This window comes from Eutrigla gurnardus (assembly GCF_963514095.1).
Source record: "Eutrigla gurnardus genome assembly, chromosome: 17".
NCBI classification, from domain to species: Eukaryota; Metazoa; Chordata; class Actinopteri; order Perciformes; family Triglidae; genus Eutrigla; species Eutrigla gurnardus.
The window spans coordinates 21,359,665-21,378,038 of record NC_139928.1 but is presented as its reverse complement, the minus strand read 5'-3'; the positions used below and the strand labels follow the sequence as shown (position 1 = coordinate 21,378,038).

The window sequence follows — 18,374 nt, the reverse complement described above, 5'->3', positions numbered from 1 at the left end:
TTTCTTCACCTGGAATTCTTCTTACTTATCACACAATATTTATACACACTGATATGATATATATGTAATATGATAATATGTGCTAATACGGATGATTTGTGAGTGAAGTTCTACTAAACAGCTTCAGATCTGACCAAACCAACTCAGTAGTGACGTACTACATTCAAACAGACGAGTGTTTCAGTGTGGAGACACATTTCATCCCGAACTTGGAGGAAGTCCTGGAGCTGAACAGCAAAGACGACCGAAAGAAGCGTCGGCTCATATAAACAGGGCTTAAAGACATGACGCAGTTCTTCTGTTACAAGCGAGCAACTTAAAAGCCAACAACTAAAGTGTGGACTCACCTGCGGCCGCGCTGTGGAGGCCGACGGCCAGGAGAAGAAGCACAGTCCCCGTCTCCATCGTCACCTGTCACTTCTCAAGCTGTCTTCAACTCTTCACTTGTTATTATTGTGGAGGCAAAGTGATAACGGTCCTGGCAGTAGTGGTGCGCTGACTTCACCCTCCGTCTGAGCCAATGGGGATTTTAGCTGAGCACCGACGTCACTAATAGCCGGGTAAGACTGAGCCACTGAGGTTAATAACGAAAGTTAAAGTGGAGCGATGTTATTTCAGCCTGCGTGAGAGGACGCTGGAGACCCTGTATTCTGGTTTCTCAACGCTGTCCGCACCTGAAAGACGCATTTAACCTCCTGCTGATCAGCTCTGCTGGGGTCATCGGCAGGCTAATGCAATGTAATGTGCAGAAATGTTTGAATGATGCTCACATACTCTGCAGTAGTGTCTTAGTCTGCTTGTGTTCAGTCTGGCTGTCGACAACAAACAAGAGCTCCAAATGTGTCTTAATTGATGTTTGTCTTTTAGCAAAATGGCACCTGGCGTCAGTAGAAACATCGAGAAACGGAGAGTTCCTTCGTGGTGTTGAGAAGGTGTCTGTTAGCTTCACCAGTACTGACCCTCCAGAGTCTCTGTATGTCTGGATAAACCTGTCTGGATGGGCTTTTCATATTTATTTGTCTGAATGTTTTAGCTCTGATCTCTCATCTCTTCCCGTTAGCATACGAAGCTAAGCTAGTTAGCTTAGCATGCTAGCTAGAGACGGATCGCAAGTTAGCATCGCAGCGCTAGTGGGAGTTTGATGGAGAACAAACAGATTATGACGGAGTTTGTGACCAGTTATAAGCTGGTCACAAAGGCAATTCATTCAGTTAGATTTTCATTTGCAGGATCAAATAAATGTTGGAAAAAAATCACTAAGTCATCTCTTGTTACATTCAATTCCATTTCATTTATAGGCAAGATGGTAGCCTACCACAGAAGAGGAGTTTGTTGGCTGAAAGCTTTGGCATCGGCTCTACTTTTGGAGATCCAAGGAACACCAAGATATTTCTAATATTCGAATATCAGCTGTGTCTGATTGTCTCGTCAGCCTGCCCTCATGTTTTCCCACCTGGGCCCTGTTCCTAATCAGTCCTGGTGTATATAGTCTGTGTGTTCCCTCTGTTTCCTTGTCAGTTCCTTCTGTGTATTTGGTTTAGTATGTTCCTTGTGGTTCCGCCTGTTATCCCTGCTGTCGTGTTCCTTTCTGTGGGTTTTTGCCTGACTGTTATTGGGACTTTGTTTTTTTGCTTAGGAAAGTGTCAACTGAAGAAGTGACACAAGTAGTAAACAAGTGGCCGCCATGATAAAAATTAATTCTCTAAATTTGAAGGAAGGGAGCTGCAATGCTTCCTTTCAGATCTCCTTTAACATAGGATGCAACAGATATTCCTTTACGAAAGGAAAAGAGATTACACCGACCCACAATTCCTTGTGAAGACAACATTTAAAATGAATGAATGTGATGATCTTGGGTTTTGTTTGTTTCCCCTGTTGTTTTGTAGTTTCTGTCTCATATGGTTGTTGGTTTCCTGTTTTATTTTGTAGTCCTTCTGTCTTGTGTTGTCCTTCTTTACTTCCTGTTGCTTCAGTTAGCATAAAGTTGCCAAAAATCAATATCCTTCATATCAATAAACTGAAGATCACAAGATCTGTAAGCATATATGGAATCACAAAAAGACCATTTTGGAATATCAGACAATTTATTGACAAAAAAAAAACAAAGTAGAAAAGCAATAAAATTGAGCAACTTAGTTGTGCAATCATCTACTTGATGCAACACCAGAAGTGATTCTGAGCATCGCTGCTCAGTTTCTACCAAACTAAGAGAGCAGACGTCCGCTGTCGCAAAACACCAGCAGGACATACTTTCAGAAACATCTCATTTCATTTTCACCATCAGTGTGCTGAGAAGCTCCAAACAGCCCAGAAGCCTTTAAGGACCCCCGATCATAAATATTAATATATAAAAAATATAAATATATTTCAAAAACACATCAAAAGAGATGAAACAACCTGATCTCATGTGAACAAATAATAATAATTTATTTCCTTTATGGGCGCCTTTCTAAACACTCAAGGTCACCATACAAAGTCAAATAAAAACAATGAGAGCATCAATCAGACATTCATCACAGCGAGCAAACCCTAATAAAACAGTGTACAAGGAGCAACTGAATTAAAGGGAGGAGGCTTGTCTAAATAGATATGTTTTCCAGTGAGATTAGAAAGTGGGGATGGAAGTGGAGTGTTGATATCATGAGGCAGAGAATAAACAGCACATTTCCACGTGCCGTTATTAAGCATTTCAGGCTTTTCCCACGTCGTTCAGCCACAGCGAAGCGGTCGCACAACTAAATTAGATTTAAGGAAACTTCACGGTCGGGCTTCAAATCAGTACGTAATCTACGCAGCATACGTACGGAAACAAGTTGACAGGAAATGTGTTGTGAAACTATGAGCTTTTAAAAGAAAGCCGCAACGCTCCGGGACACAGGTCTGGGACACCGGTCTCCTTGGTGCAAGTCGTGTGTTTGTTTGACCCTCCACTGGCAAACTCACGTTCTAAACGTCCTCACTTGTTCACGACGCTGCTTCTTCATGCAGATGTGTTTACGTTGCAGTGCAGACGCCGTGGTGTACGAACGACTAACAAGAAGCTAGAAAGGCGTTCTTATTGCAGCGACGGGACGAGGAATTGTTGCGTCAATCATTCGCCGGTTGGAGAAAACAGGCTGTTTGACACATCATCATACTCCAGATACACGAAGAAAAACCTCTAGGAAGTCAATCATCGTAAAAACAATCTTACGTTTTCAAGAAATATACAAACTATTTACACAACTGGAAAATGTGTGTGTGTGTGTGTGTGTGTGTGTGTGTGTGTGTGTGTGTGTGTGTGTGTGTGTGTGTGTGTGTGTGTGTGTGTGTGTCTCGGGGTCAGCAACACCGATCCAACAACGGAGAGAAAAACTCTAATATCTGTTATCTCTCGTTATCATCAAACTGCCGGATGCTACGAGTGTAGATATGAAAATGTGAATGCACGTTCATGGATGTGTGTCGACATGTGAATTTACATTTGTGAAAAGCCTGACAGCATTAAAAAGCATTTAAAAGTATTAAAGTTCAGCTATGCTGTATTATTTATAGATGAACACACAAACCTCAAAATTACATTTCTAAACTAAAACAAAAAGCAAAAATCCAAATCGTACTTGTAAAATATATACCAACCTAATTTTGAAATGTCGTATTCCAATCAATGAGCATCTACGATGACATCACTGACAGCATCGATAATCCTCGAACAAGTCGCTTTTCAAATTACGCATCGTCATTTGATACATTTTTAATTCTCAAATATTGATTATTGCTCCTTTTAAAGCCTTGTTGCGTTTGGCAACGTTAATGTTTTGGCCACGTGAATATCAGGGACATTAAACCGGTTTTGTCGGTGATCCGGCTCTTTTGTTTATATTAGATTTCAGATTGTGTCAAACTTTGTACATAACAGAGTCTGAAGTTATGGACTGAAGTTCACCCTCCTCTTCCTGCAGTCACTCACATCTGCCAAATACACAAGCATTAAAAATGAACAGTGCAAAACGTAATAATATGGCAATAAGGTATCAGGAATGGAAGGTGTGAAACCACTGGGATAGTACAGGCGTCACACATTAGTTACCTTTTATCCAACGGTGTGTTGCTGCTTGAACTCTGAGTCTGAAGAGACCAAAATACAAAACAATAGTCAAGTAAAGGACAAAATCAGATAAAGAAGCGTTTTGTACGGACAGACAGATGGATATGGACCTGATCGGTTAATCAATGATCCTGTAGTTGAAGTCTCACATGGGGTCTTCTTGTCTAAAAAACAGAACAAAATAAATCAACACAAGGCCAATCCTGGGTGACTGTCATGAGTGTTTTGTACTGACAGACAGATGGATATGGACCTGATTGGTTAATCAACGATCCTGTAGATGATCTCTCAGATGGGGTCTTCTTGTCTAAAAAACAGAACAAAATAAATCAACACAAGGCCAATCCTGGGTGACTGTCATGACATTCTCTAGTCTACAGTATTATTACTCACATATATATATATATACACATTCACAGTATATCTGCAGCATCATACTAGCCTACCTTTTATTTTGTATTCATTTCATTCTTATTATTTTCTACTTAACCTTTTCACTATACAATGTATTAATATTGTAGTTGAACAACATAATTTGTAAGCAATAAAGTACACAAATAAGAGAATCCTCCTTCACTGCGACATTTCAGTTAGAAAATGTCAAAAATGTCCCATTCATCATTTTATCCCGTCAGATATTTGTGTTAAATTGTCATAACTAGCGTATGAACTCATTCATCCTTCCATGCATTTGGAATGAAATTTTAAAATATAGGGAGCGACTGCTTTTCATGTGATTATTACTTTTAAATGTTATTATTATTTAAAGTTTGAATTGGGAATGAAAGTTTAGCTGTGCCAACTTTAGCACTCAGTGAAAGCCACTTTTGGAAATCAACGCAACAAAAATGTTTAATATAATAAAACAAGATTTACTTACAAGTATGCGGGTATTTGTCTGAAAGAAAAACTGGGATTAAACAAAATACATGAAAAATAGGAGCAAATCTGATGAAACCTGAATCTGACAATAAAAATAACAATGAATGTTGAAATTGAATATGAGTTTGTGTCTTCTAGTCGTGACCTTATAGCGCTTGTTGTTGAAGTTTGCTGGATAAAGTCACCAACTCAAAGCCTGAAATCAAGAAGAGATGAGACAACGTCTCCGTTTGGGTCTTACTGTTCCTCTTTTTGTGAACCACGAATCCAATCCCAGCGAGGACGAGAGCAAGAAGTACGACTGCAGCGATGACGATGATGACGGTGGTCATGTCAGTGGGCTTCTCTGTTGAGCACAAAACAAGAGGAAATAGTCACAACCTGAACAGATGAAGCAGGTTCCAGGAGAAGAACCTCCATTTGTCAACCGGACCACAATCCTGTATTCAGTGTGTTTGTTGGTCCTTTTGAAAACGTGATCCTGACTGATCTCCTGACAGATACATACATTCATCCAGTTATTAAATCATTCTACTCATCCTCTAAAACTGACCAGTAGTTCATTCAATACGGCGCCTACGACCTCTGAACTGTGGTTTGATTATTATGTTTCTAATAATGTTTCTCATCACTTCTTGTCTCAGTCTCACCTTTGTTGCTCCTGATGACGTCCAGTCTGGTGATTTTGTCCTCCTTCACACCAGAGAGCTTAAACACACACTCGTACCTGCTCCGGTCTTCAGCTGCCACTGAGAGTTTCAGGTCGGCACTCATCTGGAAGGTTCCATCGTGGTTGGGGAGGATCTCTCCAAGATCAACGTCCTCATGGAGATCCTCTCCATCTCTCCTCCAGAACAGTTCGGCTCTTTGAGGGTAGAAACCTGTAGCGTGGCAGCTGATTGGAGAGGAGGGAGTCTTCTGGAGGAAGGACACTGAGGGAAGGTCTGAGGAGAGAGAGACGGGTTAGAGGTTCTTTATCCTTATTATTATGATCTGCTGTGTATTTATTTATTTATTTATTTATTTGAAAGGGACAATACACATTAATGAACATCAGTATGTGAATACAAATGTAAATGTGTCGGAGTTAGCAAGCCTGCTAATTTACATCCGCAGTCCCTTGGCAATTAACGGGATAGTTCGGAATTTTGGACATAAGACCTATTTTCCAAGTCAGCCGGTGTGTTCGAGACGTCTGGAGACGTTTTCAAGACATTTCATTCAGTTCTTCTAGTTGCCGAGTTCACTTATGCTATGGCTAGCGCAAGTCAATGGTTCTAGTTAGCATGGCATTAAAAACACTCATACCGACTCCACAGTGCACCCGAGGCAAATCCATTGTAACGGCAGACTATCGATGTACATATCTGTGTTGATAGACTGTTTGAAATAAAACCAACCTTGCATTTTTAAGGATTTATGTCTCAGCAGCAGCAGCAGCAGCGTGTCATACTTCCTAGTAGGCTATGGCAGCGGCGGAGTGATATCACCTAGCACTTATAAGTTACCGGTTCTATAATAGTTTGTTTACCTGCTGTCATTGCTACAGACGCAGAGTAGCCTGCAGTGCTAGTTTCTTCAATCTCACAGAAATGGACACTTTTGGAGAATATACTGAAACCTTTGAAGACTCTAATGAGGAGTTTTTTTCCACCCAAACCCAACCGTACCTGTACGAGCCTGAATATACAGAGGAAGAATTGCGCGAGAGGGATGCTCAAAGGGCAGAACGTGAACGAGCTTCTGTGGAGACCGAGATAGCTGGAGCTGAGAACCGGGACCGAACAAACGGAGACTGGTGGTGCCAGGAGGGAATCCCCCGCAACGCGTCCGAGGGTTTACGGGTCTACGGACGGAGCAGAGGCTATTTACGGGCAGTTTTTCGGGTGGCGCGTCATAGAGTTTTGAGTCCGACGGAGAGTCCGCATGTGTGGATTCGCGGAGCCGCCCGCTGCCCGGTGTTGGTCTGCGGTCCAAGGGCTTTTCACCCAGGTCTGGGGGCATAAGGGCAGAGAGTTCGGTGGTGTTTTTGTGTCTATATACCGGAGGGATTCCCCGCAACGCGTACGAGGGTTTACGGGTCTATGGACGGAGCAGGTTTGTGGTGCGTAATTGTGGCTTCGCGTGGCTGTGGGCTGCCCGGTGTTTGAGTGAGCTCTGAGGGCTTTTCAGACAGCCTTGGGGACACAAGTGCCGAGAGTTCGGCGGTGTTGAGCCACGTGTTTACCGGCTGGATTGCGAGCGGCGCGTCTTAGAGTTAGAGTCCGACGGAGAGTCCGCATGTGTGGATTCGCATGGCCGTGGGCTGCCCGGTGTTTGAGTGAGGACCAAGGGCTTTTTTTACCCAGCTCTGAGGGCACAAGGCCCGAATATTCGGCGGTGTTTATGTTTCTATTTACCGGAGGGAATCCCCGCAACGTGTCCGAGGGTTTACGGGTCTATGGACGGAGCAGGTTTGTGGTGCGTAATTGTGGCTTCGCATGGCTGTGGGCTGCCCGGTGTTTGAGTGAGCTCTGAGGGCTTTTCAGACAGCCTTTGGGGTATAAGTGCCAACAGTTTGGCCCGGTTCGATTGCCTATTTACGGGCAGTATTCGGGCTGCGCCTCTTAGAGTTTTGAGTCCGACGGAGCAAAGTAAAGTTCCGCTGCTGCTGAGAAACTAGTTCCTCAAAAAATGGATGATTCATGCGATGCGAGGTTAGTTTTGTTTCAAATATTATTCTATCAACACACATATGTACATCGACAGTCTAGTGTTTTAATGGATTTGCCTCGGGTGCTGTGGAGTGGGCAAGACTGTTTTTAATGCTTGTCTAGCTAAGAACCATTGACTTGCGCTAGCTATAGCATAAGCGAACTCGGCAACTAGAAGAACTGAATGAAATTTCTTGAAAACGTCTCCAGACATCTCAAACACACCGGCTCACTTGGAAAATAAGTCTTATGTCCAAATTTCTGAACTATCCCTTTAACATAGTTAATAAATATTTTTGTAAAAAAGTCTTTGGGGGTTCATGTCTTCCTGCACCACCAGTAAATACCAACCACTGCCATGCGCTTTACAGTCACACAAGATAAGTAAAATATAATACAATACATATACCTTTAACTAGTATGACTAGATTAACATAATGTATCTTACAGTGTAATATTGCCAAGGAAACTGCACTGTCGTAGCCATGTTCGATGCTGCATCGAACATAGCTCTAACATTTTCTGAAAGTTCCTCCGGATCATTATCACACTCCGTCTGAGACTCAGCCATTGTCGCGGTTTTGTGTTGACAAACACAGTCGAGAGCGTGGCTACTTTGGCGGTATCCTTATGGGGAGAATTACGTATTTTCCTGGAGAGTGTGCACTGTGATAGGTTTCCTTCTTTGACAAACACAGCTTGTGTCCAATAGTATTTAAAAAAAAAAAGGGCAGGCCTGAAAGTAACGAGTACTTTTCAGCCTTTCTAGAAATTAACTCGAGTAAAAGTAAAAGTATTTGTCTTGGAAATGTTTTCAAGTAAGAGTAATAAGTACTAAAGAAATCTAATACTCAAGTAAAGTACAAATTTACTTAAGTACAGTACTTAAGTAAATTTACTCTGTTACTGTTCACCACTGCTCCTCGGCCCCGGCACGCTTGGAAGAGGTGGATTTGAGTACAGTACGGTTCATGCACCAGCACATGCACGGGTACGCAATGTGGACACGGCTGTAATTGATAAGCCCCCCCACTATTGAGCCGTTTTTGACTAAAAATACTGTTGATGACTGTGTAAGACACAGCGGGATTCTGGGTCGGGCTTGGGGCTCGTGGTGTGTTCCCGGAGCGGAACCAGACTGGTACTTTTAGAAGAAAAATGCAGCTGTGTATCTCCTTCCAAAATCCACTCCGCTTGTGCTGTCTGCTCGCAATCACTCCCACTCACATGCGCCGAGTGTTTACTAGAAATGTGACTTGTCAGTAAAGTTTCAGTCATGTTCTCTGTGTCGATCTCTGTTGTGATGACTTGGAGACGGCGCTCCCTGAAAACAACATCAAGCCATACGTGTGTTGTATTACGACGTGATGACGTATGTGCAACAGGTAACAGTGCCGAGGCACAGTACGGATCAGATGACCCTGGTGTGAGGGCGCCCAGATGAGGAAGGTAGGACAGAGGGTGAGACGAAGACAGAGACAGGAACTGAGACAGACAGGAACAGGGCAGTGACAGGGATTCTACCTTTTCTCAGCAGAGAGCTCCTCCCGTACTTCAAATACTTCTTCAGTAACTCAGGACAACGATAGGTGATGTCATGTTTATCCCGTTCTAGCAAAGCTTTGTTAATATCCCACTTGTGATTGGTGATGACAGCCTGTTGTTTTGGAACGATCCATCTCTTTGTCTTCAGGTCAAACGCAATGAAGTCTTCTCCATCATAACCATATTGAAAGAAACCATTTCCTTCATTAGTCTCATCATCCCATTCACAGCCAATTATCTCCTGGAGAATGTGGACACCTGAGAGAGAGAGAGAGAGAGAGGACGAGAGAGAGAGAGAGAGAGAGAATTAAACCAGAGTGAGATCATCAGTTAATATCACATCGTTTCCATGGAGACACACTGATCCACAGACAACAGAGGAGCTACACCTGCTGCTGTTATTGGCTCCATGAAAGCCAACCATCACCTGGACAGTGTGGACGTCTCAGGGGGAGATGGTCTGAGTAAGGTTCGCTTCAAGTCCGTGTTGCAGTTCGCTTTGCCTGGTCATTGTGAACACAAAGTGTTCCAGCTTCACTTTGCCATCGTATTTTACCCCTCTAGACCAGAGGTCTTCAACGTTTTCAGGCCAAGTAGCCCCAAGACTTATAGTGACCCGGTAGAGGGCCCACATAATATTAAACAAACTGGAAGATTTGTATGTGCTCAATATAGGTTGTATTCATGTTAAGGTGTATTTGTTGACATGTCTTTGGGGATTTATTTGGGATCAAATAATTTTGGGGACCCTCTGCAGTCATACTGTGGACCTCCTAGGGGTCCCGGACCCCCTGTTCAAGATGTATGCTCTAGACTTTCTGTTTGGGACACAGTCATATCAGCCACCGATTCATTCAGTACAAATATGAAATCTGAATAGTGGCTTCAACTCTTTCTAGTTGCTGATCCATCTTGTAAACAGCAAATACAAATTCAAATCATCAGGAGACACCGGTTACCTAATTGGCTAAATAACAGAGCTAACAGCTAATCACGTTCAAGGAGATCGCATTGCGTTACATTATGATCATCATTATTCAGTAACAAAGAGCACTGGGCCATATTAAACATTATCATGATGTGTTCTAATGTAACCTTGTAAAATAGATATTTTATAGAGAATTAAAGAATTAAAAAGCTCAGAATTCTTTCTGTGTGGAAATGACACTAAACATCACGTCAATGAAGGAGAAAGCATTAACTTTAATGAACTACAGTGTGAGCAGGACTGAGGCCCCATCAGAGCTGAGGTGGACCAGAATCAGAACTGAGGTTGAATCTTCAAATCTTTTGTCTGAACAACACTGAACAGGAGTTAATACAAAATTATATAAAACACAGAAATGCAGAAAATTATCTAATTAGAGAAACTGGAACTAGAACATGTTTTCTGATTTATTAAATAAAAGACTGATAATCAATGTTCTGCTGATTAACTAGTGGATGTGTGTGTGTGTGTGTGTTTGTGTGTGTGTGTGTGTGTGTGTGTGTGTGTGTGTTTGTGTGTGTGTGTGTGTGTGTGTGTGTGTGTGTTTATTAAAATACTGGATGAAAGTATAAACCAAATGTTGTCAAAATGAAGTGAAACATAAACAAACCTCCACTTTGGTTGAAGCGCTGCTTTGTAACTTCAATTTTGTTTTTTTCGGCCTGATGAACACCCTCACAGTTCTCAGTGCGAGTCTGCCAGTACTGAGGATCATCTTCTGTGATTCTGTTCATCCAGTCCTGTTTGGGTTCTACTCTCCTGGTGTTGCTGTCATAGTGAGTTATCTCAACGTCATCAACCAACGCAACAGACACAAACTCTGGGAAGTTTGGGACTCCAGAGGACGACGTGGAGAAATACTTCAGAGAGTGAATCTCTGCAACACAAGATGAACGTCATGATCTCAGTTTTTATCTTCAACAAATCACTGAACAATGTAGTTTTCCTGCACACGCAATCCAAAAGAACTACATTCAATACACGTTGATAATATCTGCTGTACTCAACAAACACAAACATGTTTCTGGTGCTTTTGTCTTGAAAACTGTGTTTATTCTGATATTAAATAGTGAAGGAGTCTCATATTTAGGTCAGTTGTGTTCCTGACTTTGGTTGACAGAAAGCAGTTTGTAGAAAGAGGCGTTGTTCATTTGATTTCATCTCCATGTGAAGTGAAAGTCCAGTTTAGTTTCCAGTTGGTGGAGTGGTTTCTTCTTCAGGAAGCATCGTTAGTAGTTTACACTCCTCAAGCGAGCAACTTAAAAGCCAACAACTAAAGTGTGGACTCACCTGCGGCCGCGCTGTGGAGGCCGACGGCCAGGAGAAGAAGCACAGTCCACGTCTCCATCGTCACCTGTCCTTCTCAAGCTGTCTTCAACTCTTCACTTGTTATTATTGTGGAGGCAAAGTGATAACGTCCGAGCTGCTGCTCTATCCGGGCTGAAGTGAGGCTGAGACCAGGAAGAGCGCTGACTTCACCCTCCGTCTTAGCCAATGGGGATTTTAGCTGAGCACCGACGTCACTAATAGGCGGGTAAAGCTACTGAGGTTAATAACGAAAGTGAAAGTGGAGCGATGTTATTTCAGCCTGCGTGAGAGGACGCTGAAGACCCTTTATTCTGGTTTCTCAACGCTGTCCGCACCTGAAAGGAGCATTTAACCTCCTGCTGCTCAGCTCTGCTGTGATCATCTGCAGGCTAATGCAATGTAATGTGCAGAAATGTTTGAATGAAGCTCACATACACTGCAGTAAACAAGAGCTCCAAGTGTGTCTTCATTGATGTTTGTCTTTTAGCAAAATGGCGCCTGGCGTCAGTAGAAACAGCGAGAAACTGAGAGTTCCTTCGTTGTGTTGAGGAAGTGTCTGTTAGCTTCACGGAGTTTGTGACCAGTTATAAGCTGGTCACAAACTCCTGATTCCTTGTCAGTTCCTTCTGTGTATTTGGTCTAGTATGTTCCTTGTGGTCCAGCCTGTTATCCCTGCTGTCGGATTCCTTTTTGTGGGTTTTTGCCTGCATGTTTTTGGGACTCTTGTTTTTTTGCTTAGGAAAGTGTCAACTGAAGAAGTGACCCGGAAGTAAACAAGTGGCCGCCATGATAAAAATGAATTCTCTAAATTTGAAGGAAGGGAGCTGCAGTGCTTCCTTTCAGATCTCCTTTAGCATAGGATGCAACAGATCTTCCTTTACGAAAGGAAAGGAGATTACACCGACCCACAATTCCTTGTGAGGGCAACATTTAAAGTGAATGAATGTGATGATCTTGGGGTTTGTTTGTTTCTCCTGTTTTGTAGTTTCTGTCTCTTGTTGGTTTCCTTTTTTATTTTGTAGTCCTTCTGTCTTGTGTTGTCCTTCTTTACTTCCTGTTGCTTCAGTTAGCATAAAAATGTCAAAAGTCAATATCCTTCATATCAATAGACTGAAGATCACAAGATCTGTAAGCATATATGGAATCACAAAAAGACCATTTTAGAATATCAGACAATTTATTGACAAAAAAAAAACAAAGTAGAAAAGCAATAAAATTGAGCAACTTAGTTGTGCAATCATCTACTTCATGCAACACCAGAAGTGATTCTGAGCATCGCTGCTCAGTTTCTACCAAACTAAGAGAGCAGACGTCCGCTGTCCCAAAACACCAGCAGGACATACTTTCAGAAACATCTCATTTCATTTTCACCATCATAAATATTAATATATAAAAAATATAAATATATTTCAAAAACACATCAAAAGAGATGAAACAACCAGATCTCATGTGAACAAATAATAATAATTTATTTCCTTTATGGGCGCCTTTCTAAACACTCAAGGTCACCATACAAAGTCAAATAAAAACAATGAGAGCATCAATCAGACATTCATCACAGCGAGCAAACCCTAATAAAACAGTGTACAAGGAGCAACTGAATTAGAGGGAGGAGGCTTGTCTAAATAGATATGTTTTCCAGTGAGATTAGAAAGTGGGGATGAAAGTGGAGTGTTGGATGTCATGAGACATATAATAAACGGCACATTTCCACGTGCTGTCGTTAAGCATTTTAGGCTTTTCCCACGTCGTTAAGCCACAGCGAAGCGGTTGCATGACTAAGTTAGATTTAGGAAAACTTCACGGGCGGGCTTCAAATCAGTATGTAATCTACGCTGCATACGTAATGAAACAAGTTAACAGGAAACGCGTCGTGAAACTATGAACTTTTAAAAGAAAGCAGCAACGCTCCGGGACACGGGTCTGGGACACGGGTCTGGGACACCAGTCTCCTTGGTGCAAGTCGTGTGTTTGTTTGACCCTCCACCGGCAGACTCACGTTCTAAACGTCCTCACTTGTTCACGACGCTGCTTCTTCATGCAGATGCGTTTACGTTGCAGTGCAGACGGCGTGGCGTACGAACGACTAACAAGAAGCTAGAAAGGCGTTCTTATTGCAGCGACGGGACGACGAATTGTTGCGTCAATCATTCGCCGGTTGGAGAAAACAGGCTGTTTGACACATCATCATATTCCAGACACACGAAGAAAAACCTCTAGGAAGTCAATCATCGTAAAAACAAACTTACGTTTTCAAGAAATATACAAACTATTTACACAACTGGAAAATGTGTGTGTGTGTGTGTGTGTGTCGGGCAGTGATGGGCAGTAACGCGTTAGAAGTAACGCGTTACTGTAATCCAATTACTTTTTTCAAATAACGAGTAAAGTAAAGGATTACAATTGCAAAAATAGTAATTCGATTACTTTTACCTTCCTGCAAGCAGCCTGCGTTACTGCGTTACTAAACCGTGATTTATCTTTGCCACGTGACACTCTCTCATGAGTCGACTCGTGACAATGACGTAGCGGCGCGACGTCTAGAAGTAAACAACAGACACGTGTGTGCAAGACATGGAGTGCGGGAGAAAGAGCGAACATGGAGCATTTAATTCATGGAAGTTCAGACATTACTTTGAGTTTGACTCGGTAAAAGATGTAAAAAACATTAACGTCCGCTGTACACTCTGCGTGGGAAGAAAGATTTTGTCTACAGCGAAAAATTCCACCTCAAATCTGAGCAAGCACCTAGCAAGCCGGCACAAGAATGTGAAACTCACTGAGACACCCCGAAATCCCGACATGGCCGCTGCAGCAACAGAGGGACCCTCTCCTGCTAAACAGGTGAAAATAGATTTAAGAGCGTCAGCGACAGGACTTAGTGCCGCTGAACTGAAGAAGCTTGTCGCTGGCTATATTGTCGAGGACATGTTGCCCATTTCCACTGTAGACTCTGATTCATTCCGACGCCTAAATGTGGCATGCAACAGCATTTTCTGTTTTGGTAAACGCATTACTCCTCTCTGCACTGCAACTGTTAAAAGATGTAAATGTTAATAGAGACTTTGGTTTTAATTATTTTATTGCTGTATTTTATTTACATCTATTCGAATGAAGGTGTGTATACACACCAAAACGATTTTCTTTAAATGAGACTGTTGCATTTAATTTATTTTTTTGTTTGCAATGTGCATAGTTAAAAAGATTGAGTAATAAAAACAAGTTTTAAAAAAAGCGTATTGAGGTTGTGTATAGCTAGTGTATTTTTGAAAAGTAAAAAGTAAAGTAATTAGTAAAGTAACTAATTACTTTTGAAAATAAGTAATCAGTAAAGTAACTGGATTACTTTCTTGGATAAGTAATCAGTAATCAGTAACTAATTACTTTTTCCAAGTAACTTGACCAACACTGGTGTCGGGGTCGGCAACACCGATCCAACAACGGAGAGAAAAACGCTAATATCTGTTATCTCTCGTTATCATCAAACTGCCGGATGCTACGAGTGTAGATATGAAAATGTGAATGCACGTTCATGGATGTGTGTCGACATGTGAATTTACATTTGTGAAAAGCCTGACAGCATTAAAAAGCATTTAAAAGTATTAAAGTTCAGCTATGCTGTATTATTTATAGATGAACACAAACCTCAAAATTACATTTTGTAAACTAAAACAAAAAGCAAAAATCCAAATCGTACTTGTAAAATATATACCAACCTAATTTTGAAATGTCGTTTTCCAATCAATGAGCATCTACGATGACATCACCGACAGCATCGATAATCCTCGGACAAGTCGCTTTTCAAATTACGCATCGTCATTTGATACATTTTTAATTCTCAAATATTGATTATTGCTCCTTTTAAAGCCTTGTTGCGTTTGGCAACGTTAATGTTTTGGCCACATGAATTTAGGGGACATTAAACCGGTTTTGTGGTTCAAATCGATTTCAGATTGTGTCAAACTTTGTACATAACAGAGTCTGAAGTTATGGACTGAAGTTCACCCTCCTCTTCCTGCAGTCACTCACATCTGTCAAATATACAAGCATTAAAAATGAACAGTGCAAAACGTAATAATATGGCAATAAGGTATCAGGAATGGAAGGTGTGAAACCACTGGGATAGTACAGACGTCACACATTAGTTACCTTTTATCCAACGGTGTGTTGCTGCTTGAACTCTCCGAGTCTGAAGAGACCAAAATACAAAACAATAGTCAAGTAAAGGACAAAATCAGATAAAGACGCGTTTTGTACGGACAGACAGATGGATATGGACCTGATTGGATATTCAACGATTCTGTAGTTGAAGTCTCAGATGGGGTCTTCTTGTCTAAAAAAACAGAACAAAATAAATCAACACAAGGTCAATCCTGGGTGACACAGAAGGAAAACTTGAATGAGCGGACTCGAGTGCAGAGTTCGGGATGAAGCAGTTAGTCTTTAATTTCAGTTTTACCGGACACACCGGGGAAACAAAAGGCGCCTCACGACGAGGGATGGTCTAAACTGAAACTACCTAACAACCTAGACTAAGAGATAAACTACAAAAAGGCAGAGCCAACAAAAATCACTCTTTCGAGGAATTAGAGGAACAACAAAAACCTAGACTATGAGACAAACTACTAAAGGCAGAGCCAACAAAAATCACTCCCTTGAGGAACTATGGAACTAGACTGAGCTTGACTATGACGTGAGCTGGTGATCTGTACTAGGAACATGACACACTGGCACAGGACAAAAGGGAGACGCAGACTATAAACACATGGAGGGAAATGGGGAACAGGTGGACACAATCAGGAATCAGGGGAGACAATCAGACTGGTGACACATGAGGAAGGGCAAGTGACCTGAAACGAGAGGAGAGTTAATTTCCAAAATAAACCAGGAAGTCACAAAACAAACATGGAGACAGGACAAAAACTCAAACTTGACATACCGGTGTGACACCTGGGTGACTGTCATGACATTCTCTAGTCTACTACTCACATATATATATGCACATTCACAGTATATCTGCAGCATCATACTAGCCTACCTTTTATTTTGTATTCATTTCATTCTTATTATTTTCTACTTAACTTTTTCACCATACAATATATTGATATTGTAGTTGAACAACATCATTTGTAAGCAATAAAGTACACAAATAAGAGAATCCTCCTTCACCGCAACATTTCATTCATTCATCCTGCCATGCAGTTGGAATGAAAATTTAAAATATAGGGAGCGACTGCTTTTCAAGTGATTATTACTTTTAAATGTTATTATTATTTAAAGTTTGAATCGGGAATTAAAGCTCAGTGTAAACCACAGTCGGTATGAGGATCTAGTCAAAATATAACATTTTAAATACAATCTACAACAACCTCTGTTAATTTAGATGAGGTAATCTGGAATTAAAAATAAAAGATGACTCTCTCAACTATATCTACATTGTTTAGAAATAAAGTTTAAACTGTTTCCAATGACTTTGCTGCATTGAACCGACACACAGCACCAACTCTTATCTAGTAACAACTTGAATGCTCATCAGCATGAACGCAGACTTTGTTAAGTACGTGAGAGACCAGACGACATGGTGACTACAGCAGCAGCAGCAGAGGGCGCTGTTTCTCTGAGCCTTGCACCCCATGCTGCTGGTCGCTTCACATTTTGTTTTCAGCATGAATTAAACCTTGACCAACTTTAGCACACAGTGAAAGCCACTTTTGGAAATCAACGCAACAAAAATGTTAAATATAATAAAACAAGATGTACTAACAAGTATGCGGGCATTTGTCTGAAAGAAAAACTGGGATTAAACAAAATACATGAAAGATAGGAGCAAATGTGATGAAATCTGAATCTGACAATAAAAATAACAATGAATGTTGAACTTGAATATGAGTTTGTGTCTTCTAGTCGTGACCTTATAGCGCTTGTTGTTGAAGTTTGCTGGATAAAGTCACCAACTCAAAGCCTGAACTCAAGAAGAGATGAGACAACGTCTCCGTTTGGGTCTTACAGTTCTTCTTTTTGTAAACCACGAATCCAATCACAGCGAGGACGAGAGCAAGAAGTACAACTGCAGCGATGACGATGATGACGGTGGTCATGTCAGTGGGCTTCTCTGTTGAGCACAAAACAAGAGGAAATAGTCACAACCTGAACAGATGAAGCAGGTTCCAGGAGAAGAACCTCCATTTGTCAACCGGACCACAATCCTGTATTCAGTGTGTATGTTGGTCCTTTTGAAAACTTGATCCTGACTGATCTCCTGACAGATACATACATTCATCCAGTTATTAAATCATTCTACTCATCCTCTAAAACTGACCAGTAGTTCATTCAGTACGGAGCCTACGACCTCTGAACTGTGGTTTGATTATTATGTTTCTAATAATGTTTCTCATCACTTCTGGTCTCAGTCTCACCTTTGTTGCTCCTGATTACGTCCAGTGTGGTGACGATGTCCTTCTTCACACCAGAGAGCTTAAACACACACTCGTACCTGCTCCGGTCTTCAGCTGCCACTGAGAGTTTCAGGTCGGCACTCATCTGGAAGGTTCCATCGTGGTTGGGGAGGATCTCTCCGAGGTCCACGTCCTCATGGAGATCCTCTCCATCTCTCCTCCAGAACAGTACGGCTCTTTGAGGGTAGAAACCTGTAGCGTGGCAGCTGATTGGAGAGGAGGGAGTCTTCTGGAGGAAGGACACTGAGGGAAGGACTGAGGAGAGAGAGACGGGTTAGAGGTTCTTTATCCTTATTATTATGATCTGCTGTGTATTAATGATCATGTCTGATGTATCTGAAATGCCTTAGTGACACATACACGAGAAATATATGCAGATGTGACTTGTCAGTAAAGTTTCAGGCATGTTCTCTGTG

The 18,374-nt window shown here is 41.6% G+C and overlaps 2 protein-coding genes across 2 annotated transcripts in view; both read right to left on the bottom strand.

Annotated features, from left to right (window-relative positions):
* LOC311027444 (major histocompatibility complex class I-related gene protein-like) overlaps positions 1-11,654 on the bottom strand; it is a gene marked incomplete at its 3' end in the record, with an annotated part of 48,343 nt that extends 36,689 nt beyond the window's left edge. The window contains exon 1 of the mRNA XM_084031470.1: positions 11,486-11,654. Within this exon, the coding sequence (XP_083887596.1) occupies positions 11,486-11,543 (58 nt within the window). The 5' untranslated portion in view covers positions 11,544-11,654. The remainder of the gene's footprint in view (positions 1-11,485) is intronic.
* Positions 11,655-16,189: 4,535 nt separating this feature from the next.
* The window catches only part of LOC311027496 (DLA class I histocompatibility antigen, A9/A9 alpha chain-like), a gene marked incomplete at its 3' end in the record, with an annotated part of 34,318 nt that continues 32,133 nt past the window's right edge, over positions 16,190-18,374 (bottom strand). Inside the window, exons 4-6 of the mRNA XM_084031518.1 lie at positions 17,920-18,213; positions 17,511-17,615; positions 16,190-16,230 (exon numbers count right to left, since the gene is read on the bottom strand). Of these exons, the coding sequence (XP_083887644.1) occupies positions 16,190-16,230; positions 17,511-17,615; positions 17,920-18,213 (440 nt within the window). The remainder of the gene's footprint in view (positions 16,231-17,510; positions 17,616-17,919; positions 18,214-18,374) is intronic.